Here is a 25129-nt window from a genome sequence, read left to right as displayed (position 1 = left end):
TCAAATGACAGTTCAGGTGTAAATTCACCTGAGACACATGGAGGTCAGGACCACCCCAATCTCGCCGAACAACAGGGTCAATGCAAATGTGTTGAACTCTGGCTGAACTCATTGATGTGGTACTACTAGTCATCAGTGTGGTACTAGTGGTCACCAGTGTGGTGCTAGTGGTCACCAGTGTGTTGCTACTAGTCATCAGTGTGGTACTAGTGGTCACCAGTGTGGTGCTAGTGGTCACCAGTGTGGTGCTACTAGTCATCAGTGTGGTACTAGTGGTCACCAGTGTGGTACTAGTGGTCACCAGTGTGGTGCTAGTGGTCACCAGTGTGGAGCTACTAGTCATCAGTGTGGTACTAGTGGTCACCAGTGTGGTGCTAGTGGTCACCAGTGTGGAGCTACTAGTCATCAGTGTGGTACTAGTGGTCACCAGTGTGGTACTACTGGTCATCAGTGTGGTACTAATGGTCACCAGTGTGGTACTAATGGTCACCAGTGTGGTGCTACTAGTCATCAGTGTGGTACTAGTGGTCACCAGTGATGCTACTAGTCATCAGTGTGGTACTAGTGGTCACCAGTGTGGTACTACTCGTCATCAGTGTGGTAATAGTGGTCACCAGTGTGGCGGTACTACCCATCACCAGTGTGGTACTCGTGGTCACCAGTGTGGTACTAGTGGTCACCAGTGTGGTGCTAGTGGTCACCAGTGATGCTACTAGTCATCAGTGTGGTACTAGTGGTCACCAGTGTGGTACTACTAGTCATCAGTGTGGTACTAGTGGTCACCAGTGTGGTACTACTAGTCATCAGTGTGGTAGTAGTGGTCATCAGTGTGGTACTAGTGGTCACCAGTGTGGTACTAGTGGTCACCAGTGTGGTACTAGTGGTCACCAGTGTGGTGCTAGTGGTCACCAGTGTGGAGCTACTAGTCATCAGTGTGGTACTAGTGGTCACCAGTGTGGTACTACTAGTCATCAGTGTGGTACGAATGGTCACCAGTGTGGTGCTACTATTCATCAGTGTGGTACTAGTGGTCACCAGTGTGGTGCTACTAGTCATCAGTGTGGTACTAGTGGTCACCAGTGTGGTGCTACTAGTCATCAGTGTGGTACTAGTGGTCACCAGTGTGGTGCTACTAGTCATCAGTGTGGTACTAGTGGTCACCAGTGTGGTACTACTAGTCATCAGTGTGGTACTACTAGTCATCAGTGTGGCACTACTTGTCATCAGTGTGGTATTACTTGTCACCAGTGTGGTACTACTAGTCATCAGTGTGGTACTACTCATCACCAGTGCGGTACCACTAGTCATCAGTGTGGTACTACTCATCACCAGTGCGGTACCACTAGTCATCAGTGTGGTACTACTCATCACCAGTGCGGTACCACTAGTCATCAGTGTGGTACTACTCATCACCAGTGCGGTACCACTAGTCATCAGTGTGGTACTACTCATCACCAGTGCGGTACCACTAGTCATCAGTGTGGTACTACTCATCACCAGTGCGGTACCACTAGTCATCAGTGCGGTACCACTAGTCATCAGTGTGGCACTACTTGTCATCAGTGTGGTATTACTTGTCACCAGTGCGGTACTACTAGTCATCTGTGTGGTACTACTCATCACCAGTGCGGTACCACTAGTCATCAGTGTGGTACTACTCATCACCAGTGCGGTACCACTAGTCATCAGTGTGGTACTACTCATCACCAGTGCGGTACCACTAGTCATCAGTGTGGTACTACTCATCACCAGTGCGGTACCACTTGTCATCAGTGTGGTACTACTCATCACCAGTGCGGTACCACTAGTCATCAGTGTGGTACTACTCATCACCAGTGCGGTACCACTAGTCATCAGTGTGGTACTACTCATCACCAGTGCGGTACCACTAGTCATCAGTGTGGTACTACTCATCACCAGTGCGGTACCACTAGTCATCAGTGTGGTACTACTCATCACCAGTGCGGTACCACTAGTCATCAGTGTGGTACTACTCATCACCAGTGTGGTACCACTAGTCATCAGTGCGGTACCACTAGTCATCAGTGTGGCACTACTTGTCATCAGTGTGGTATTACTCGTCACCAGTGCGGTACCACTAGTCATCTGTGTGGTACTACTTATCACCAGTGCAGTACCACTAGTCATCAGTGTGGTACTACTCATCACCAGTGCGGTACCACTAGTCATCAGTGTGGTACTACTCATCACCAGTGCGGTACCACTAGTCATCAGTGTGGTACTACTCATCACCAGTGCGGTACCACTAGTCATCAGTGTGGTACTACTCATCACCAGTGCGGTACCACTAGTCATCAGTGTGGTACTACTCATCACCAGTGCGGTACCACTAGTCATCAGTGTGGTCCTACTGGGTTTGCTGAGCTCCCTGCAGCTCAGACATCCTGATGAGCTCCTAAACAGCAAACAACAGCCTCTTGTTACAACCACCGACGAGCTGCTGAACAAAGGGAGACGAAAATTAGACAGAAAACTGCTTCTCGGCAAACTCTAGGCTTCCTTATCTGCAGGCCTGCTAGGTTTATTACATGAGTCACTTTTGAACTGAAGGAAATCACATAAAACTGCATAATAATGCCACGATGCCTTGCTGGATACAAACTGTAAGAGTCTTATCAAAAGAGTGCAGTGAGAGCCGGCAGTGATTTCACAGTTCACTGGGCGTCATGTTCACGTTTAATTTTAATTTTAATTAACAGCAACTCCCTTTCCCCTGTTTGCTTTTATGAAACATTTAGATGCTCTCTTAATTTGTTGCTACTGCTCTCTTTCCTTCCTTTTTCTATCTATTTGGCGTAATTCATCTCGTCACTTTACTGATTACGTGCAGCTGGAGTGCCTTTCCTCCGTCCGCTGCTTAATGTGAACACAACTCTTCCCAGTTTTGTGTTTCTGAGTGTTGCGTCTGTCACAGGGACTTTAGTCCACCAAAACCTGGTCGGTTCATCTTTGTGTGGAGGTTTTTCCACGGTGCTCTTGAGAATTTGTGTTAGCAAGAATGGGATGGATAATGCCGGCTATCGGTGGGACTGACCTCGAAGGCATAAACGTAGATTAAAAACTGATCCTTCGTGTTTCATTTGAAGTCCCAAAAAAACTGGTTTTCAGTCCTGCACCTGTTAAACAATCAACATGCATACAAATCCTCCAACATCCACCGTGTTTTAAGATGAAAAGATGTCTGGCCTTTAAATTTGTAAACTTCAACACCATCTTGTTGTAAATGCTAAAGGAGCTTAAATTAATTGAAGGTCTTCAAGTTGGGCTCATTTCTAAAGCGAGCCCATGATAATTACATGTCACCGTGAAGACTTCCACTGCTATTACAGAGCGCCGCTGCTGCGTTGCACCTGCTGAGATCCATGCAGCTTTGTCTGCGTGCTGTAATGGAGCTGTTAGCAGATAACAGGCTAGCTGCTTATTATTCCAGGCCTATCAGATCACACAGGGCGTCAGGAGAGAGCGAGAAAGAAAGAAAGAAAGAAAGACAGGCTGGAACTCTTTCTAGACCCTCTGCTTCATCTGCAGTCAAGTTCACACGCCACCATCTGCTCTTCATGTAGAATGAGGCAGCGTTTGCTAATGTGAGCATCCTGGCAAATGTGCTGTGTGGTGAAGGGTCCCCAAACCGTTTACCAAGAAAATCTCTGGGATCACAAAGACATTAATTAGTCGAGCAGACACAATCCTTCCTTCAGCAGCTCAGCGCTCCTGCAGAGGGGCAGCCTGCCACCTAGAATACCATCTGGTGTGGCCTTGCGCCACCCTCTCCTGTGGGCACCAGCTTCAAATGGGGCATGACAGGGACACTGGGTGATGCTGCAGGTGCCGTTGCCGTAGTGTGGAATAATCTCTTTGTTGTCTCCTCTTTCCTGTGTCGTAGCACTGCAGTATTTTACACGCCTGTGGAAGCGACGTAGATAGCCACCGCTTCTTCCTCTCTCTGCATCCTGGCGCGGGGAATGTGAGTCGGCCTGTGGCCAAAATATTTTGGAGTGCTGCTCTCCTTGGAGCCTGGAAAAGCTTAGGCCTGGGGTGTGTGTGTGTGTGTGTGTGTGTGTGTGTGTGTGTGTGTGTGTGTGTGTGTGGAGGGGGGGGGGGACGACGACATGATGGCGAGGAAAGAATCAAGCAAACACACACTAACTCATGCAGTCCAGCTGCTTGCTCCCTCTTTGTGTGGCCGAGGTCTCCACCTGCAGCACGCCAGCCGCGCCGATGCACAACCCTGTCGTCGCTCACTTGAAGCCGCTCTCGCTAGCAGGATGTGCTGCTACTGCGAGCTAGCGGGGACCCTCTTAAATGTTTCAAATGGTTCCTGATGGCGTACATTACAGCGTCCTCTTGATTAGTCTTTTTATAAGTCAGCTTCCATTAACATTTATAAAAATGTTCTTAAGATGAGCAATAACCGTTTTATGTTCCTTTTGATGCAACTCATGCCTCCTCCTCACCATTCATTTACCTCAGAAAGGTCACCCTCAAATGAATTCTCTGTGAAAAACTGCTCTATTCGTGTCTGCTGATACTGGAGGGATTCAGATGCTTCAGGCTGGCTCACGGGAACCCAAACAGTCACTGCTGTGTTCACTGCCAGCTGATCCACCTTCGTGCTCCCAGATCGATACGATAGCAGAGTGTGACTATCACTCAGGGCGACCTGTGGTGAGATGACTCCCGCTGCGAGGGCTCTTGGCACCCACCATTTTCCTGTTGATTTATGGCCTTCCATACATCTGTTGAGGGCAAAAGGAAATTGGAAAAAACACCTTGGAGGTGACTGCTTTGTATATGTGGCAGCTCGTTGTTAGAGCGCTCCTGGGCGTGGCCTTCACCAGGGAGATAGCAGGCTGCTGGCGATGGAGCCCGTGGATTTATTCCCGCTCAGGACAGCTCTTTCTGATGAACCCTGCTGGAAGGGCCTGCATTTGCAAAAATCAGCTGAGCGTGACCATTAGCATAATAGCATGCATGTGCAGGTTGACACTGGGCTTCAGTGTGACTTTCCTGTGCAGGAGGGACACAGAGCTGAAATCCTCAGCAGTCAAAGTGGGAATATAGGTTGACCTTGAATGCATCAAAAATTCACGAATAAAACATCACAAGAGATGAAAGAGTGTTTCCCTGGAAACACACCTGGCTGAAACGCGCTCTGGAAATCACTCAGACTGAGACTCTTGTTGAAGCAGAGACTCGGTGTAGATCAGTCCCCCCCCACCCCCCACCCACCCAAAAAAAACCAAGATAACTAATCTGAAACTTGCAGCACTGGAGGGAACAAAGCAAGTATTGTGTCAGTGCTTACAGCAGGGTCATGAGGCAACACTGGCAGCTTCCAGCTTCCGAGGGATTGATTTCATAACACGCTGTTTATCCCACTGTTGCTATGGACACATGCAAGCACTCATCCTGTGTGTATATTAGTGTCTATTAGCTACAGGAGATGTGGTAATGACGCTCATAAAAGATTACACCAAACCTTTAAGTCATACAGCAACTGGCATATCCTGCTGTGTGGCCCTCACATCCTCAGATAGCGCTAGCGCCTCCAGTGGCTAGGCTAGCACTGCTAACATTAATGCTAACTCTGTCAGACACAGCAGCGGAAGTTTCTGCTGCTCCCATGGGTGCCAGGACTCTTGCTACCATTCATTTGTTTGAGTAGATTAGTGTTTATGATATTGATATAATCTGGATTAAACTCAGACGTACACACACTCACCAGCCACTTCATTGGGAACACCTGCACGGTCTACCATGATACAGCTCTGCCATGGTTTCGCCCCTGACAGAGGGGTCAGAGATGCTGCTGTCACTGAAGTAGTTTTCATCTTGCTGGTCCAGGAATCAAGGGTCTCCTCTCCAAACTGAGAATCGCTGCTCCATCTTAAAGGTCGGGGCTCCTCAGGTGAGTCCGGCCCAAAGTTGCTGGGTTTGGTGCGACTGTGAACAAGCGGCCTGGTTCCACCCAGTGCACCAGTTCTTTGTGCTCAGTGCTACAGTGAGCAAGCGCTGGACCTGAAGGTTCTTTAATCTGGTTTTTACTCAAATCAAAGTGTTTGTGGATTAGTGAGCATATTGCAAGATAAAGAGGGCGTGGATTAAACTGGAGGAGGACCTGGAGAGTGTGTAAACGGACACTTTAGCTTTTGTTAGCCGCCAGTCTCCATTAGCTTCAAGCTAAAGAAACGTGGCTGGCTCTTTCTGCACTCTGGGATCAGAGGGGAAAAACTTTGTCAAATCAAGATATTTATAAAGATTTATTGTAATTATCAAAACCATTAAGTGTGAGTACTTGGATGAAATATTCCTGGAAACTAGCAGGATTGGCAGTTATTAAACGCTTGTGCCATTCTACTGTGTCCTCTCTCAACTGACATGTTACAATTAGTGTGTTTGAGAGATGTTTAGTTTGGGTGGAGGATGCACAGCACGCGGTCGGAGGTCACGGGGACTTCTATTGTAAAGGGGCTTAATTGTTGTCTGCGTTGTTGGCAGCTACTCCAGCAAAAGGCTCATGATTTATTTCTGCATGCAAATTATTCATAACAAGCCCGAGTAAACTGTTTAAAGCAGTGAGATCAGAAAAGCTGGAGGCTTCAGCAGCGCATCGCAGTTGAAGAAACAAACATCAGAAAACTGAGGAAAGTGGTGGGAAAAACTATGAAACTTTTATCCACAAGAACAAAAAGAAAACTAAATGAAAGTCGAGCTAATGCTGAAAGTGAAATCAAAGGGAGATGGAGAGTGTTGCAGCATGGGAGGAAGTGTGTGTGTGTGCGCGCCTGTGTGTTTTGTATTGCTTCAAAGGGAAAAAAGGAGAATAAGGGAGACACTAATGCGGCATGTTGAGGAAAAACGTACCAGATTTCGGGTCATGGGACGAGTCCTGTTTGAAACAGGTGAGAGAGGACGATCGCCTCGTCTTCTATCGGACGACGCTGCTGCAGCTTGTCGGGGATCTGGTGAATTTGGAGATGAATTCAAGTCACTGAATGGTTGTAGCACAAAATACATGTCACCAGTCTGCCTACGAAATGATTGAGAAATATTGTCAACACGGACAAATTTGTCCAAATCACTTTTTTCTCGTGAGATTCTTCCTAATCCCGCATCACTCAACGGTGCAAACATTTGTGAAACATGGGAGCCACTCTGACCAGCTTGTTGTCATCATCAGCTCTTTACCTAAAGACAAAAGAGCCATAATTGTGCTCATTAGCTACAGGAAATAATTGCCCTGCTCAGAGATTACAGTGGTGATGACGAAGTGCAGCCATTGTGACAATCTCACATTAAACGGAGCACAGCTGAGGCTTCACGCCGAGACAATTACACACTGGCCTTCCACAACGTGGCGGCACTTTTTGACAGGAACTGATAAAAAGGGGGTGCGGGCTTTCATCTGAAAGTTTAATTAATTATGCAACAGATTGTCTGATTGGACACAAGTGGGGAAAACAGTTTATATTCACTGTCAGAACAAAATACCCTCAAATTAGTTTCATTTGGCACATGGAGTTTGATTTCTGGCCATAAAATAATACTGACATAAAGAGGGCAGTGAGACTGAAGAGAAGCAACACAAACTGCAATTTTGGAAGCAACTTTGACAGCCTGAGAGCCTTCAAGAGAACATCTCAGAAACAAAGGGCCATGCCGTAAGAAGCAGGGATCTATACTCGTATAATTCAGCACAGTTCCAACGGTGCTGTTAGAAGCCGACAAGCTCGGTCTTGCTACCATGTGTCTCCCTGCCCAGAGGGCTCGTGATGCCTGTTCAGCCAGCCATGTGCTCCCACACCCATGGCCTCATTTCCCTCGCTCTACACTCCCATTAGCATCTCCGGGATCAGCTAGTTCTTCCTGTAGCTGTTGCTCATTTATCTCAATATCCCTTTTCTGGTGGAAGGATATATTCTTGTCCTGTGGTACTGGCTTCTTCACTGAAGATCCTCGGGGGGCACGGGAAAGCTCAGCTCCCCCACGGCGACAGCGTGATGTCTGCAGATGTTTAGCGAGCCTGGTAACTCTCCTCTCCGACTGACACCTCACCCGTGCTGAGTGACTTTAACTTAGCCACACGTCAGACTGGCTGCTGCTTCGCTCCCAGAGAGGCCCGGTGTTGGGCTCTGTAGCACCGTCGCATGCTGCAGTGGCATTGCTGTTTCTGAATGAATAGTTTTTCCGTGGTGAACACACATGCACACACTGACAATGTAATGCATACATTCAGGACACACAGCTAAAGTCACAGCAGCTAATACCTAATAATTCAGAGCTAATAATTGGGGTCCAGGCTCAAGGGGCGTGGCACTATGAGGGGCAGAGCTGTCAACATTGTAAGGAGCTTCTTTACTGTCGAATGCAGCAAAAGCAGGCAGAGACGTGCGATTTTCTACATTTTGACTGCAGTTGTTTGGAGATTTGGCAAAGCAGAACCACCTTTACAAAAGATGTGTGTGTGAACGCTGTTTTGATGACCCACCAAAAGCACACATTATCAACCGAACATGCTGCTGTGAAAACACTTCTGCTGTATATTTTTGCTCAAGTTTTCCACTGAACATGAAAGAAGGCTCATGTTGTTGTCATGCGCTAATGAGCCTGGGTGCACAATGTAGCGTAAAGCCTGTTTGCGTCACGTCAGCTGGTTTTAAGTTGTGCAGGACGTGGATGCACACAAACCTGCCTGCAGCGCTAGCACCTCCCTGTTACTCTGAGATGAACCTGTTTTTTCTGCCTCTGTTTGACTGACAGGTATGTTGATGAGGTAACCGGATGGAGTTGGTTCAACAGAAGCAAAAATTACATGTGCCATTTTTCTGTAGCCCAGCTTGTTACTTACACCTGCAGGCTGACTTCAGGTCAGTGAAAGTATTTTGTAGCTCCGCATGCTACATTTGCAAGCAGCCTGACCATCTCAGGAGAGGCTGATCTCCGTCAGGCAAATGTTATAGAAACGTCTGTGGATGTAAAGCTGGAGGATGGAGAAGTCATCAGCAGACACACAGCCAGTGTGCAGTGTGATGAGAGGACAGAAGAAGCACTCAGCAACGAGACTGTCAAGACTTGATTGTCATCTCAGGAAGAGAGGAAAATCACACAGCAAACCTTAATACATAGAAGCTGTGTAACACTTGACAGGCTCTTCAGTGTTATGTTGGTGTTGTCAGTGTGTATAGCAAGGTGTGTGTGCGTGTGTGTGTGTGTGTGTGTGTGTGTGTGTGTGTGTGTGTGTGATGTCATGAATGAGAGTGGTGTCCTTGAGCCACGTGCGATTTTAGCACCTGAGAGCCTCACGGACAGACAGAAGCATCTCTGCTTTCCAGGAGGAAGCGGCAGACATGTTGACAACTTGTTCAGAAAGAATCTGCAACAACATGTGAGACAAATACTAGAGACAGATACTGCAAAACAGGAGTACTGTTAATCCTGGTTCTGGAGGTTCTCCATTTGTGAGCTCTTCCATCAGGGCCTTCACGATGTTGAGATTTGTGTTGGAGGGAAATGTTTTGATTTTTGAACCAATAACTATGAAGTTTTACAGTAAAATAGAACCTGTCAAGTAAACAGTTTTATAACCAAACAGAACAGCAACATGTTGATAAAAGCAACGAGAAGCTCCAGGTCCAGGTCTGGCCATCCTGGCCCAAGAGTGTCCGTTCAGCAGGTTCCTGGCTGAGGAATGAACAGGGAGCAGGAGAGTGAGGGGATGAAGCCTTCACAGCGAAAGAAAGAAAGTTAAGAGAAAGTTTCACCACGCAAGAAAAATCACACACCCATGAAGGTGCTGGAAAACAGATCCGGCAACAAAAAGCTTGTCCTCCAGTGTGATGGTTTCCATGGTGATGAGTCAAAACCCAAGACAAGGACCCTGTAAGGGCCTTTCTGATGGTTGAACCATTTTTAATTAGAAGTGACACATGCGCTAAACTTGACGCTGGCTGCACAGCTCAACCTCCTCATGGAAACAACCACAGACTCAGCAACCGGCCCTTAGTTTCAAATCTGTTTCCAATGCTGGCGAGAGGCGTTGCAGGTTGGGAGGCCTCGTAGCTCAGTGTGAAAGCTCTTGACTTCAGTCAGAGATTCAGTTCAACCTAGGCTATACCTGCACGTAGCAGGGGACACTCAGTACCTGTCCTGAAAGGCGTCTTGGGAATGCACATTGTACCTGTCTGTATTCAATTAGCAGACTCCGCCCACCACACCTTGGAAGCCCTCCAACCACCGTCAGTCTTCTAGCAGACACCTCCCTCTGCTTTGGCTTCTAACACAAGTGTGACAGCAACCATGAGTCTTGGTGAAACTATGGCAAAATCAACCCAGGACCAACTCGGCACGTTTCAGCTGCAGGACTTGTCATTTATCCTGGAAATTATCATTGAGCTGAAGTTTGCTGATTGACAGTGACATTTGTCTGTGAAAAAAATCCGTCTGAAATCAGCTGTAAGAGGGCAAAGTGGAGGTGGTTCGTGTGGGACAATGACATGAGTCAGCAATTAAATGAGCTCATGGAACCACAACTACCTCTCGCCTGCCACTGAGCACGTAAACCCAGGTGTTAATCCTTCGAGAGCCTGTCTTTCCGCTCTGCGTTCAAGCGCTCACGCAGTCCTCTTGTGACTTCGTCAAAGACCGAATGTGTGTCTGCAGCACGATAAAGCTTTTCATTCATGAGTAGCTGTAGCTGCTGGCTCCTGACTCGGTTATGTATGACAAATGTATAGTTTAGCAGATAAATCACAAGCTAGTCAGGGTGAAGTAGCTATGGGTGCTTTGTCTCTTGGCAGCGCGCTGCTCGATATTTCCCCTCCACATCGTGTGCTGAGAGCATAGGAATGGACGAATCTGATGTGGCCCATGAATTTTACAACGAGATTGTGGTTGTGTGGTGCTGCTGCCTGTGCTGGGAGCTTCAGGTCGAAGTAGAAGAGGGTTAGCAGCAGCAGCAGCCGTCATCTCACCCTCTCCATCTGTCGCCAGCGCTGACGGGGGGCTGCAGCACTCACTAACTGCAGGGGAGGCTACTGCTGACATTCTCCTTTGAGTCAGCATCAGCTCATTTCCTCTCTCTTGTCATTCCTTGTCTGTTTATCCTTGATCCCTCTGTCGTTTTCACCGGCCTCTCATCTTCCCTCCTTGTGCAGTTTTTCCCTTTCTGTATTTCCGTCACTCCTCTGAGGAGAGAGAGAGTGAGAGTGAGAGAGAGAGAGATGATCAGGTGCAGAGGAAGAAGCATGCGCTCTATCCTGTTGCCATAGCAACTGCTCCTGGGGAGCTGAGCCAGTACTCTTCCACAGACATGCATTCTCGCTCTCTGATTCTCTCCCTGCCTTCGTTACTGAGATGAAAGTGAACCAGGCAGCAGAAATAAGGGAGAAAGGAGGCGCTTGAGTTGTTTCATAACCTTTAAGGAGATATTGTACTTTTGCCTGTGAAGAATGATTGTTACTGATGGCAGATATGATTGTCAGTCAGCCCTGTTCAGTCTACAACTACAGAAAACACTGTTGCCCCGGCGCCTTCCTCTCCTCTAGGGGTCTGACCAGGCAATTGTGGGTAACGGTCTGTGACAGGAAATTAATGTGTTCGCCTCGCTCTGCCGCCTCGCGCTGTGACATCAATCTGGATTAATTTCGCAATTAATCTAATTTCACGAGAAAATGTCTCCATAATGGCTCCCATTTACCACAAACTAACTTCAGATGATGTAACTTGTGTTGTCAATCTTGTGCATGCATGTGGCTTTTTCATTACCGGCTGACAGCTTTCACATCTTTCATGGCCACCTTAAAGCGAGGGGGGACGAGGGGGGGAATGACAGCCTGCACCTGGAAGGTACACAGGCGGGGACGCTTGTTATTTTCAGCTTGACCAAGTCAGACCAGGAGGCGAACACGATAATAGAGAACTGTGGCAGCGCTGAGCATTAGCTTCCTTCGCCATCAGAACACAGAATGACTCTGCTCCAATCACAGCAGTTACAGCCACAATTCAGCCATGATTTAGTCATGATTCAGACATGATGCAGCCATGATGGAGCCATGATTCAGCCTTGATGCCGCCATGATTCAGCCACGATGCAGCCACGATGCAGCCATGATTCAGCCATTATTCAGCCATGATTCAGCCACGATGCAGCCATGATTTAGCCATTATTCAGCCATGATGCAGCCATGATTTAGTCATGATTCAGGCATGATTCAGCCTTGATGCAGCCATGATTCAGCCATGATGCAGCCATGATTTAGTCATGATGCAGCCATGATTCAGCCACGATGCAGCCATGATTTAGTCGTGATGCAGCCATGATTCAGCCACGATGCAGCCATGATTTAGTCATGATTCAGGCATGATTCAGCCACGATGCAGCCACATTTCAGCCTTGATGCTGCCATGATTCAGCCATGATTCAGCCATGATGCAGCCATGAGGGAGAGCTGATTGAACAACTTAAGCTGGACAAACTCTCACTGTTGTCTAGCAGATCAGAACCACTGAGGATGTTAACGTGTTCAAAGGTCACAGGAGAACATGTTCCAGGGTCAGAAGTGGCTTCCTTGTCCACCCTGGTGACTCACAACACCAGCTCTGCATACCCAGCCTGCTACCAGCGATTTGCCTGATAGATGTTGACTTAAGCAGGCAGTTGTATTAAAAAAGAAATAGAAGAAGCAAAAAGCTTCGTGACATCACACACACACACACACACACACACACACACACACACACACACACACACACACATTGTTATTTGTGTTATTTTTGCTCTTGTTTTGAAAATACAAAGTCCGACAAGCTCTGCTGGTCAGAAAGTCAAAGAGTGGAACTCAGGTTTGTTCACACTGAGAGACTTTACAGCTATATGTGCTTTCAAGAAAGAAAAGAAAGTGATATTCAGAGTATTTCTGCAGTATTATTACTGAAATATTAATTATTAAATGATTCAGAGGCCTTTGAGTGTTTGTGAGGGAGCTAGATAAGCGTTACGTCATGCTAGCTGTCTACCTGGCAGCGCTAGGCTAACAGACGACAGTCTGTTTCATAATACTGTAAAATCTCCAGCCTCCTGTCCTCAGTATGCTGGTTCCATGCTGACAGAAGGCTCCTGAAACCTGACCAACCTCACTTTACCCCTCAGAAGATGGACCAACAGCAAAAATGACAAATTCCTGTTATCCAAAATATGCTGCTTACATGACCCTTGTCAATTTTGGAATATTGCCATTTTCAGGAAAATAATGGAACTTTAGTGTATGTGACTGATGATGAGCAAAGACAGACTTGAGCTAAACTGGACTGTCATCGTGCCAGGACCGATAAATCAGTGATCGATATTTGCTGATATGAACGCGTATTCTTATCAAATACTAAAACAGTGTTGTAAAGGCTTCCATTTACTCTGAGACATAAAACAGAACATCCTCTGACAGGAGCTAAACCAGCATCTGTGTGATTCACAGCCAGCGTCAGACTTCTTCTGAAACAGACAACAATCCTACATCCAGCGTGGGGGAGGTGGAGCTGCTTAAGTGTGGTGCTACAAAGTAAAACACACAGTGTTCTTTTAATGATTGTGTCATCCGCATTAAAGTGCGCACCCACGAGCTGCAGTGGTGAAACAAGACTTGTCAGAAAAAGACATAAATTATTACACACAACTCAAATTGTGAGGAAAATACTTGTTGCTCCGTCTGTTTCTCTGAGCTTTACAAAACATAGAGGAAACAACAGGGTTCTTCTCCAAACTACACCGTAAGGTCTTGTGTAATTATGCAAATGAAGGAAATCAGCAGAGGTTTGGAGTGTGTGATTTAACAGCACAATCTTGAAATCGCATCATCTGCAGTGCAATTGAGATCTTTAAGCCTGTGAATGTTGTCACAGAATAAAAAGGAAAGACTGCATGACTGAAATTAGCTCTGTAGTTGAGGGGTGTAGCGTACTAGCTGCATGTTAGCATTGGATCCAGCAGTAATCACCAGACTGGTGGATGGTGGAGGTTCAGTTCTACATCAGATCCAGCAGTAAACACCAGACCAGTGGATGTCAGAGGTTCAGTTCTACATCAGATCCACCAGTAAACACCAGACTGGTGGAGGTTGGAGGTTCAGTTCTACATCAGATCCACCAGTAAACACCAGACCGGTGGATGGTGGAGGTTCAGTTCTACATCAGATCCACCAGTAAACACCAGACCGGTGGATGGTGGAGGTTCAGTTCTACATCAGATCCACCAGTAAACACCAGACTGGTGGAGGTTGGAGGTTCAGTTCTACATCAGATCCACCAGTAAACACCAGACCGGTGGATGGTGGAGGTTCAGTTCTACATCAGATCCAGCAGTAAACACCAGACCGGTGGATGGTGGAGGTTCAGAAGAAAGGACACGTTCATCCTGACGGATTCTTTCCAGTGGAGTACAATGGGCTTTGTTCAGTAAATCCAAGAAGACATTCATCCGTGTGAAACACTGTTCAGGCGGTTCAGGTCTGCTGCACCATGTAGCATCACAGACTGGAAACTGATCAGATTTAGTTCAACACCTCTGTGCTGAAGGAACACGCTGCTGATAGCTGGTGGCACCACGCGAGTGCTCACGGCTTTATTCATTAATTCTACTAAAATTACCATTTTGCAGTCGTCATCTTAGTGCAGGAACTTGCTTAAGTAGATGATCATTATCTGGCTCAGTGAGGGCTTTTATAATTAAAGTAAATGTCCTTGACAGCGAGGTAAATTACATCTGTGGAAACTGTGTCGCAGCTAGCAGCTACAGCTCTCTGCATCGGTAATGAAGGTGTGAAGCTGCTGTCGCTGTAATTACTGTTGTGGAGTGACTGTGTTTGTGTTCTGAATGTGTGTTTCCTGAGTCTTGGGCTGCAGCTCCTGCTGTCATCTCACCTCCTTTGATTTGGAAGGAGAGCATGCATTAACACTTTCATCCCAACATGCTGAAGTGATGCCTCTTCTCAGCTGAGACGGAGTGAAAATGTCTGCCGTTTCTCCTCAGGTTGGTGTGGCTTTGCTGCAGTGACAGAAGCAGGAAGTGAGGCGGAGGTGAAGCTCGGAGTCCTCCCAGACGGCGGCGGGCAGCGGCAGCCATGCAGGACTCGGCCTCGGACAGCAAGGTGGCCAAACAGGTCGGCGCAGCTTTTCTACACAAAGCAGTGATGGAGTAAAGAGACAGGAGAAATGAGAGGATCATAATCTGTTTGGGTTAATGAAGATGACACTTGATGATGGAAGGATTTTTCAGGATTACAGTATTTCTTGGTGTTGCAACAGTTTTCTGGTCTGGTGTCTGTGTGGTGGAGAGTGTGGGACCATTTCAGACGCTGTACACTCAAGGTGACGTGGAAAAGCTCAAATGGTGTTGTTTTTTGATGAATATTCACTTTGAACACATCATTTTGTATTTGTTATGACTGCATGACACTTGTGGTGCACAGACAGAAACAGCAGCTGAATGTTGCATTTTGTTAATTTGTTTAGTGGTTTAATTCCTTTACTTGAGACGTTCTTAAAGATTTGGCAGTCAAATTTGCGTGAATAACGCGACGCAAAAGTCGCATTCGCGTTTGGTGTGAACACACAGTTAGAACAGAATTGGATATATAGACATGAACTCTCTGTTAACAATCAGTCAGAAAATCATTACAAAACATAGAATATGTCCCAAATACACGAAACCCAGCAAAGCCTTGCAGGGACAGCACGCGTGTTGTCGTCGCTGTTGTTGTTGTTGAAGGCCTCTGGTGAAGAGTGGCCGAATTTTGCCAGAAGAGCGATAAACAACCATTCAATTCCTCCGGTGTGGAATCAGCAACTGTGTCAGCTGACTGGTGCTGAATGATGATGAGCAGCAAAGTGAACGTGCAAATATTTCTGGCGCCTCAACAAATACCGGGACCCTGTACGTCCAGAGTGAACTGCATCAGTAATGACTGACGTCAGCTTTTTTTATTGGTGTGAGCACAGCCTTCCAAAAAAATACGGATAAGTGAGATAAAAATGTCACAACGCTACCACGAACAACAATAACAACGAGAACAGTGACCAACTTCATCAGTCTAACAAGCCCGAATGTGTGCGCTTCTGGTGGATCCTGGCTGTGCTGGCGCTCCTGCAGATGAAACTAACAACCATGAAAGGGCCGATGCCCACTGAGCACCGCTGACCTTCATGCAGGTCACTGTAAACAAACAGCGGCGGGACTTATTGGGGATCCATTCAAAGTGGATGTTAAATGTTTCACAGCAGCGTGCAGCGACGGCTTGTGCTGATGAATTTAAGTGTGAGTGGGCAATGATGCTCATCAAAGCTCCCCCTGAACTCCTCAGGACTGAAGGACCTCAAGCTCCGTGCAAATGTGCACTTGGACTCAAGGATGAAGGAATTAGAGTTTGGTGGTTGAAGGTCAAAGGTCAGCCTTCAAAATAATGTTATTGGCCTTTTGAAAACAATGTCTCATAAACAGCTTATCAGAATTCCTTCAGATTTGGCATGAACAGGATGAACTGATTCAAGTGTGGGGGTCAAAGGTCACTGTGACAACACAAAAGTGGTGACCACATAACACAAATATCAGATGGCAAGAAATGATGAAGTGACAGCATCCATCGTCTGCACCACCATGTCTGGAAGTGATGGCGGTTCAGATCCAAAAGGTCAAAGGTCATCCAGGGTGACACCATAATCTGTCTGTTTTATGGGATCATCTCAGTTTCACACTGAGAGAATAATTTCACCCAGAAAGACACCTCAAACATTTGAATAAATTCAGTGAACGTCTCATCTGCGCCTGAACAAACGTGTTTGGAAAGTTCCCCTGCGCCGGCTGGTGAGAGATGGTAATCCGCCGGTTGTCTTATTTTTCCTAAAGGAACAGAATTCCAAGCTTCTGGACGAGCACAGAGAGACTGATGACATGTCTGAGAAGACGTCCCCAAACAAGAACCTCAAGTCTCCCCAGAAAGGCTCCAAACGGCTTAAAACGACGCCCTTTAAAGTGGCGCTGCTGGACTCATCGGATTTCAAAGGAGAGATTGAGGTATGCCGGCCGGAGAAAAGTTTGTGGTAACACATTTTCCAGAATTAGCCTGAGCATGCTTGAACCAGCTTCTGCTGCTCTGTTGTGATTTTGTGGGCAGTTGTTTGTGTCAGAATGCTGCACAGAGCAGATGAAACAGGCGAAGAGAAGAAAAGAGGATGTCACGCTGGGAGCTCGGCGGGGGTGAAGCCAATGCAATGTTACATTTGCTTTAATACACAGGGTGACACAAAAATAGTGCAGTACGAAAGCCTCCTTCTACACACTGTTGTCATGGACTCCAGCAGTTGCTGCCGGTGGAGGACGGAGGACGTAGACGCGCGTTCACATTCACACACCTTTGATCGTTTCCCTTTGAAACAAAGTTCTCCGTCTTTTTCAGGCCAAGTGTCATTCAAAAGAACGCGCTGCCCCCCTCCCTCCCCAAGGAGACTTGAACAGGGCATCACATATCAGAGCTTGAGTGAGTGACTTTTGTCGAATAGCGTCGCTCGATGTCAGACAGTTTGAGAGTCACAGCAGGACAATGAATGAACTCAAACTCAGACGTGAGGACGAGGAGGCAGGCGGTGTCTCATCAGAGCAGTCGGACTGGTCCATGATGTCACAGTAACACACAGGTGCTTCGGCCGTCGGCCGTCAGGTCGGAGTGCCGTGACGTGTCGGTCCACACCTTCTTCTTTCAAACCTCAGCGGGACCCTGGGAGGTTTACCCTCCAGCCGTCTTTGGGAAATGTGTCACAGTTTTTTAGCCCACAGCAACTTGAGGGTGTTGTTTTCTTACACCAGCGACCCTCAATAGGCGGCCGGCGGGCCTGATGCGGCTCGGGGCCGCCTATTTGTGGCCCCCAACTGTTGTTCTTTAGCTGTGTGTTTTGGTTGGTGTGAGCACATCAAGGCTGGGTGGCCATCGGAGGTTCGGGAGGCTTCCCGAATGGCCGGTCCAGCCGGAAAAAAGTTGTAATGACTTTGTTAAAGCAAAGGGACGTTTGGTTTGATCGTAGCGTCGATGCTAGGATGAGATGTTCAGTTCACCACAGGACAGAAATCCACTTGTCCTTCCTGCTTGTGGTTCTTTGGGATGAAAAGAAAAGTGTTCCTCACCCCTCCTGACATGTTAGGGTTGGATTCATGACAGGGTCGTGTTTGTTCTATTCTACTATTTATTTTCTGTCAACATGGAAAAAGACCACTGACCTCCATAGCAGCTTCAGGCCCACAACATTCCTCTTTAATGACTGCACTGATGTTTTAGCAAGAGTTCATTTTAATCAAGAGTTTTACTGCAGGAAAGAAGACGACCAGCGAGCAGATGAATCTTGGGGCGCGCACACACACACACGCGCGCGTGTGTATGTGTGTGAGCACGTGTATGTGTGCGCGCGTGTGTGTGTGCGCGCGTGCTGCCTCTCTTGTGTGTAATGGTTAACATATTCATGTGAAACCTCGAGGCTGGCACTCCTGGCACAAGCGCCACTGAACCCTAAAGGACGCGGCGAGCTACCGACTAAACAGTCCCACCACTCCGGCTCTTCTGGAGCCTCCGATCCATCAGGCAATCCTCCGCAGTCATTTTCTCAACGAGAATTCCATTTTAACTGAGTGAACGCTTCTCCTGAGGAAGATCCCTGTGCTGCGTGTGATGGATTTGCCTCCGATGAGTGCTGTGAAGGATATTTCATTCTGTAAATTACTGCGTCTAAAGTTAGTAGCGTGGTGGTGGAGGGAGGCCGAGGAGGCAGGAAGCAGTCGACTCTGATCTGTTTCTTTGGTGCTTCTTCAAGAGGGAATGTTGGATTCATGAAAAGTTCGCTGGAGCTCGCGATACGACGCAGGAGAATCTGGCTCATCGAGCAAATGTGTTTGTCCTCGCGAGCACTTGCATCACCTTGAAGCGGTGCTGATGAAGTTGTTTGATATTGATTTTAATTCACAGCTCTTTTACTAAAATACATTAGTAGGGAGTTCCAAACTCAGTCCCTGCCTTAAAAATCGGACATCTTTGAAATAGATTCATGTATTCTGAAATTTTAAACGAGGGAGAATTTTTTTATATACGTATAATATTTCAATATAAAAACCCTGACAGACGCACTTCGGGGTATCGCATGTGTGTACGTAGTACATGTATGGAGAGGATATTTAACTTTAATATTTATTTTTTACGAAAATGGTCATTCAACTTAAAATTCACTTATCAAGCCAAAACAACCCTCACTGATCCGTCGTTGACATGGACAGCCAGACTGGCGAACCCGGTTTGTTCAGTGAGAAACTTCAGCTCAAGCAGGTTAAATCTGAAGTTACGACACGCTTGCATGCCAGGTGGTGCCAGGGGGAAATAAGAGCAGCAGCGCCGTGAGCCGCCGGGCCCTGGGACGCGTGAGTGAGGCGAGAGCATCAGGAATGCTGCTGCTGCATCTCTCTCAGCACTGCAACAACATCCAAATGCCTCTGGGGCTTTTCAAAACCACAACAGTGGTATTAGGGTTATGAAAGCTTTTGTGTCTTAAGTGCTCTTCCGGAATCACCCCCCCCCCCCGCCGCCCCCCGCCCCATCCTGCCTGTCGTCACCGCAGAATGTTACACAAAGACGGCTTCTGTCAGCTGGTGCTTTTGTACACTCTAGTTTTGCAGGCGCCTCAGAACTGCAGGTCATGGACAGGCTTGCTCTTGCTTCCTGTCTGTAATTGGCGGGTGAATCTCGGGCCTGCTGGGTCGGACCCTCCCTCCTGCTCCAGACGCTGCTAATAACAGAGTGTGACACGCCAGGCCACACTTTGGAGGAGGTGCTGCTGCGTTCACGGGTTAATTAAGTGTCATGCCACAGATGCACGGCTGGGCCCCCCGAGGCACGGACCCCCAGCTCCCAGCCAAACCCCCCGCCCGCTGACAGCTCTGACAGGGTCCTGTCCTGGGTCTCCTCTGTCCTGTCATGGTCGCACCAGGTTGAGTAGCCTGCGTCACTCCAGCCCCGGCTTGTCAAGCCTCCATGTTTCCTGATTCATTATCCGGTCTTAATGCACAATATTGCTTTTAGGGCCATGAAGGGGCGGGCAGCTTCTTCTCAGTGTTGCTCCGCCATCCTATAATGAGGCAATGGCGAAACGCTCCTTCAAGTGAGTGTCGAGATATTAAGAAAGAAGACAGACGATCTGCATCTGTTTCCGTGGCAACTGCACGCTCCGTCTCCCTGTCATCTCAGTAGACCCCAGGGGAGGCGGTGCTGTGTGTGTGTGTGTGTGTGTGTGTGTGTGTGTGTGTGTGTGTGTGTGTGTGTGTGTGTGATTTGGTGGTCAACATATATATTTCCTTTTGGTTAATCTACTAAAGGCATATGAGAGAGTACAACATCACAAATCAGGACGCAGCGCTGAGGGCGTGCCTCCACTGGCTACGGTCCTCAGTGTGGAAGGTTTCCATCTGTGTGTTTTGGAACGCTGGCTGCTTCCAGGCTGCGTACCACCAGTCTGTTTGCACCAGAGTGACAAAGCCCTTTATCTGCCAGCAGTTCAGTCCATTTTCACCATCAAGTACTTAATGCAAGTCGCACGTAAGCAGGCGTCTGTGTGGTTTTATTGTGTGCTGAACAAGTGAGGAGCTGATACCCGGGAGCCCATAGAGACGGGGACACCAACACATCCTCAGACAATCCTTCATCTGCATTGTTGACGACCTTTCTGCCGCCTCTGCTCACCTGTGTTTGTTTTCCAGAAACACTCCAAGGGACAGACCCTGATGGACATGGTGTGTGAGCACCTCAACTTGCTGGAGAGGGACTATTTTGGTTTGACCTTTGCCGACGCGGACACCCAAAAGGTCAGTGAATTGTTTGCCTCAATAACTTTTTGGGACATTTCAGTGCATAAACACACAGCTCACAGAATAATCAGTATTCCTCTCACTTGCTGGCTGGGCCGGCTCTCTCTCTCTAGGGAACACTAGCCATCATTCAAAGATGAATGGAAATTGGAAATGGACGTTCTCAGTCTAGGTTTGGACAAAAACTTGTGCATTTGGAGAAAAGATGAGAATGTAAGATGCATATTATAATCACAAATATCTCTCAGAGAGAGTTCTGCTCCACAGCCAGAGGGGATCTCAGTGGTCGCTCAAAGACTGCCGTGGATGAGGAAAGCTCTGATTAGCGATGACCCTCAGAAGGACTTCAGTGAGGTCTCTGTCTGTTTCAGAACCATGACGTGTTGAACCTGCAGGCTCACTGGAGCGGTAGCGCCAGCTACTGTAAGCTCGCGGTCTAGTCTAATTACTGTGGCTAAAATGAGTTCTACTCATCTGATTTGAGGGGCTCACAGTACTGAATATCACAGTATTACAACTATGTGTACTTGGGTCTGTAAATACAGAGCAGACTTGATCTTCTCAAGGTTAACAGGGTTCAGTCAGGACGCTTCTGTCTTACAGGAAAGGGTTAATGAATGAGTGGTAGGCTTGAGTCCCTTCTGCGTGTGAACACGTGTACGGATGGACGGTCAACAAGTGCACTGACATCAAGTCAGATGTAAGATGGAGTTGTGGTGCAGGTGAACGCTGTTCGGTCGGTCAGCTGACCTGGTGCCTGTCCTCCTGGCCTGATGTACTCTGTCCTGTGTCCTCTTTGAGTCTGGCTGCAGACCAGTTGCCCTTTAAGGACAAATGAATGAGTGCTTTTATTGATACTCCTGAGGGAACTATCAGGTTCTGCAGCAGTGTTGGGGGGGGGGGGCTGGCTTGTTACAAAAGGCGGTAACAGAGTAATATAACAGGTATTTGTGAAAATTGTCAATGATATGGATCCAGTGTCCTGTTGCAGGTTACCACCTGACATGGCAATGACCTCTTATGATTCATGATAGCTTCATTTTTCAATGAAAGGAACCGTTCACTTCCAGTCAGGAGCTGGAAGAAGCTCAGCGCTTTTCTGTTTCCACTTTGAACGTGAATATTTTCCTCTCTGATGCTTCGGTCCAGCCTGGAGTCCTGGGTAATGGAGTTTGGTTACTAAATAGTACCAAGGCATGTAAATTTACATACATATATTTGAAAAAAACAAACAAACATCATACAGTATGTAAATGTGTGGACACACAGGAACAATTAAGGAACCGAAGATTCATAAACATAAATGTACGTTCAAGTACAGTATGTTTTTCAGGTTGAACAACTGTGAAAGAATGTTAAACCCTCCTATCTTCTAATGTTATTTTGGTGAAAGAAATGGAGTCCTGTAATGGTAACGTGTCACTCTTCTTAGACAGTAACAACTTTTTATTTTCAAATGTAACTAGTGGGTATTTGAAAGGTCAAAGGTCAAGATTACTTTGACTAACACATCAATATGACATCATAAATGGTCCATATTCTCAAGTGAGCCTGAGAAATCTCAACAGGGAAATGTAAATATCTTCATATTCGAAATGAAGACTTTAATTAATCAAATTAAATGGACTCATTTTTAGACAGCGCCTGTCTGCCTCAGCGGCACTCAAACGCTTTACAGTGTCATCTCACTCACGCACACACACACACACACTCACACACACACACACACACACACACATACACACACATCTTGTTTTTATGCAACTGGGGTTGAACTTATTTGAGACAGTGGACGTCTGTTGTAGCAACTTGTCAATCACCAGGTAGCCACGCCCTCAAGCTGCTTTATTGAAAGGTTTAGTCAAAATGGGACCATGATTCCTAAACTGAACATCACGCTGTGAAGGAGAAGGCTTGAAACTAACGATGAGTGACTATGAGCTCGTGAGCGAAATGTTTCACGGGTTATTAAATGAAACGAAAAGTTGGGTCGTTTTCCTTCTGTGCAGTCCCCCTGCTGGCTGTTAAAGGGACTGCATGTTTAAGGCCCTTGCTTCGTTAAGCCTCGTGCACTCCCTCAACAGTCTCTGGTATCAACTTCTTGCCTTTTTACTTCATCTGAATCTCTTGGCTTTGGTCTGTCCTCCGAGCTCTAATTATTTCAGCCTCTGGCAAATGTGTATAATCATTTTGACATTTCGAATAGAAGCAGTGAATGTATTCTGCTCTGATCTTTGTTGACGTGTTAGGGTGCACAAACCAGGCGTATTGTGGTATAATTACGTAATTGACTGTGAGCTGAGGCGCCCTCACTGCCCGCTCACATGACAGCTCTTTGGTAGATGTGGGTTTTAGCTTTTGACTGATGTTAGCCTCCCTTAAGGCAGATGAGTGTGATTGCACAACCGGCGACAGGAGCCGGAGGAGGAATGACAAGGCTAAGTCCTGCTTTAACACCTGGAGCATCCCCCTGCCTCCGCCATCAGCTCCTGCTCACGTGTCCTGACCTGCTGCGCGCGCTGCCCGAGTCCGTGTGTGGAGCATGGTCTCGGCCCATGTGGACAGGTTAACTGGGGTGTCCCAGAGGCAAACAGCCATGGAAGATCAAATATTTTCTCTTTTGGAGAAGTTAAAGCTGCGACTTCAATCGATATGACAGCCTTATCAAGGACCGCCTTATCAGAGCCCAGCTTGAGCGGGCTGTCTGGGGTCGCGGCTGATTGGTAGCATGAAAATTCAAATATGACATTTCAGTTGTCCTTTCCTGTCTCACTTGGGAGAGAATGGATTTAATCATCGCTCTTTGGGGGAGCGTCGACTGCACGTGATTGGTTTTTGAGCCAAGGTTATGAAAGCCAGAACAAAACATTGAACAGCCTGTGATTAAAAGTTGCTCCTGCAGACAAACACAGAGCTGAGGAGCGACCCTCACTGATTGAGTGCTCTTTGACCTTGGACTGATGCAGCAGCACTTAAATGCCTGCGCTTCATTTGGATCATGAGGAGCCATGTAGACGAGCTCCTGGAGGACTTGGGCCTGTTTATGGTCAAACCCTCTGTGAGGTCAACACGGTTCAAAGTTGATTTCAAGTGAAATGCTTCAACCAAAGACACCATTTCTCCTTTGACCTCCAAGCTACGGAGTAAATACCCAACATTACGACTAGAACAAATTCTAAGTTGTTGAGCTTTCTTTGCCCATGGAGATGAATACACAACTCACAATGCTGTAGGATTTTCTTGAATAGCTAGAAAGAAACAATTTCCTGTGGTAATTCTTTGAGTGAGCGTGCGTCTCGGTGCACGCACCCAGTTTGTGTAGCACAGTTACACACTGATGTCAGACGCTTGCTGTAAGGAGCCTGTAACACTTGTGATGTTAGAGCCACTTATACATTTTCAGGAGTCAAAGGACCACAGGTCATTGTGAGAAGTGGAACATTTAAATAGCAAAGTAGAAGACACAAAAAGATTATTACAATCAACACCAGTAAGAAAAGGGAAGAATACATGAATACTGAGTAAACACTGAGTAAATGAATTCATCAGGAGGAACACCAGTTCATCAGGTGAAGCGCTAGCGCTAGAGCTCGGAGTGTCAGGTCTGCTGCAGGCGTCAAATAAGCAAAAGCCTCAAATTAGCTAATGCTAACATATGCTAATTTTGAAGCTACGGGTCTGGGGTCATGACTTAGGTGTCCAAAAACTAGCAGGCTCCTTCTGACAAATGCTAATGCTCAGGGTGCAGCTCAGTGAGCCAAGAGCCATTATGACTAAGTGCTTTTCACGTGTCACACACAGACTCAGTGGGGCGAAAGGCCCTTGAACAGGGGCCTTTCTTACCCTCAAACTGAAACTCCAATCAGCTCCATTCACGCTGAGATCCTCCTGAATGTGTGGATGTATTTCATTTCATTGTTGGATCAAAAATGAGTGATTCTGCTGAAACTCCTGCAGATGAATAACAAGGGAGTCACTGGGAAAGGCAAGGCGAGGCAGTTTTCTTTGTGGCCTGTTTTCCCTACCAGTTTGTCTCCAGGCTTCATGGCATCATAACAACATCCTCTGCCCTCAGAGCCTCACATCGACTGAGGAAAACCTCCACAGAAAACCTTTAACAGGGAAAAATGGGAGAAACCTCAGGGTGAGGAGGGGAGGAGGATCCTTCACCAGGAGGGACAGACGTGCAGGATATGTTGGTACAGAGAAGAAAACAGTTTATAACAC

At 47.1% G+C, this 25129-nt stretch overlaps 1 protein-coding gene across 6 annotated transcripts in view; it reads left to right on the top strand.

The window, feature by feature from the left end:
- Positions 1 to 25129, top strand: part of LOC147267347 (band 4.1-like protein 1) — an 82512-nt gene that overhangs the window by 29923 nt on the left and 27460 nt on the right. For all 6 annotated transcript variants that reach the window (XM_086197606.1, XM_086197616.1, XM_086197627.1 and 3 more), the window contains exons 2-4: positions 15041 to 15170; positions 16913 to 17080; positions 20795 to 20899. In XM_086197606.1, the coding sequence (XP_086053732.1) occupies positions 15132 to 15170; positions 16913 to 17080; positions 20795 to 20899 (312 nt within the window). In that variant the 5' untranslated portion in view covers positions 15041 to 15131. The remainder of the gene's footprint in view (positions 1 to 15040; positions 15171 to 16912; positions 17081 to 20794; positions 20900 to 25129) is intronic.

Source organism: Aulostomus chinensis, chromosome 3 (assembly GCF_037954235.1).
Source record: "Aulostomus chinensis isolate RoL2024-O1b breed Wild chromosome 3, RoL_Achi_v1.0, whole genome shotgun sequence".
NCBI classification, from domain to species: domain Eukaryota; kingdom Metazoa; phylum Chordata; class Actinopteri; order Syngnathiformes; family Aulostomidae; genus Aulostomus; species Aulostomus chinensis.
The sequence above is the reverse complement of the archived record's forward strand: the minus strand, read 5'-3'. Positions and strand labels throughout refer to the sequence as shown.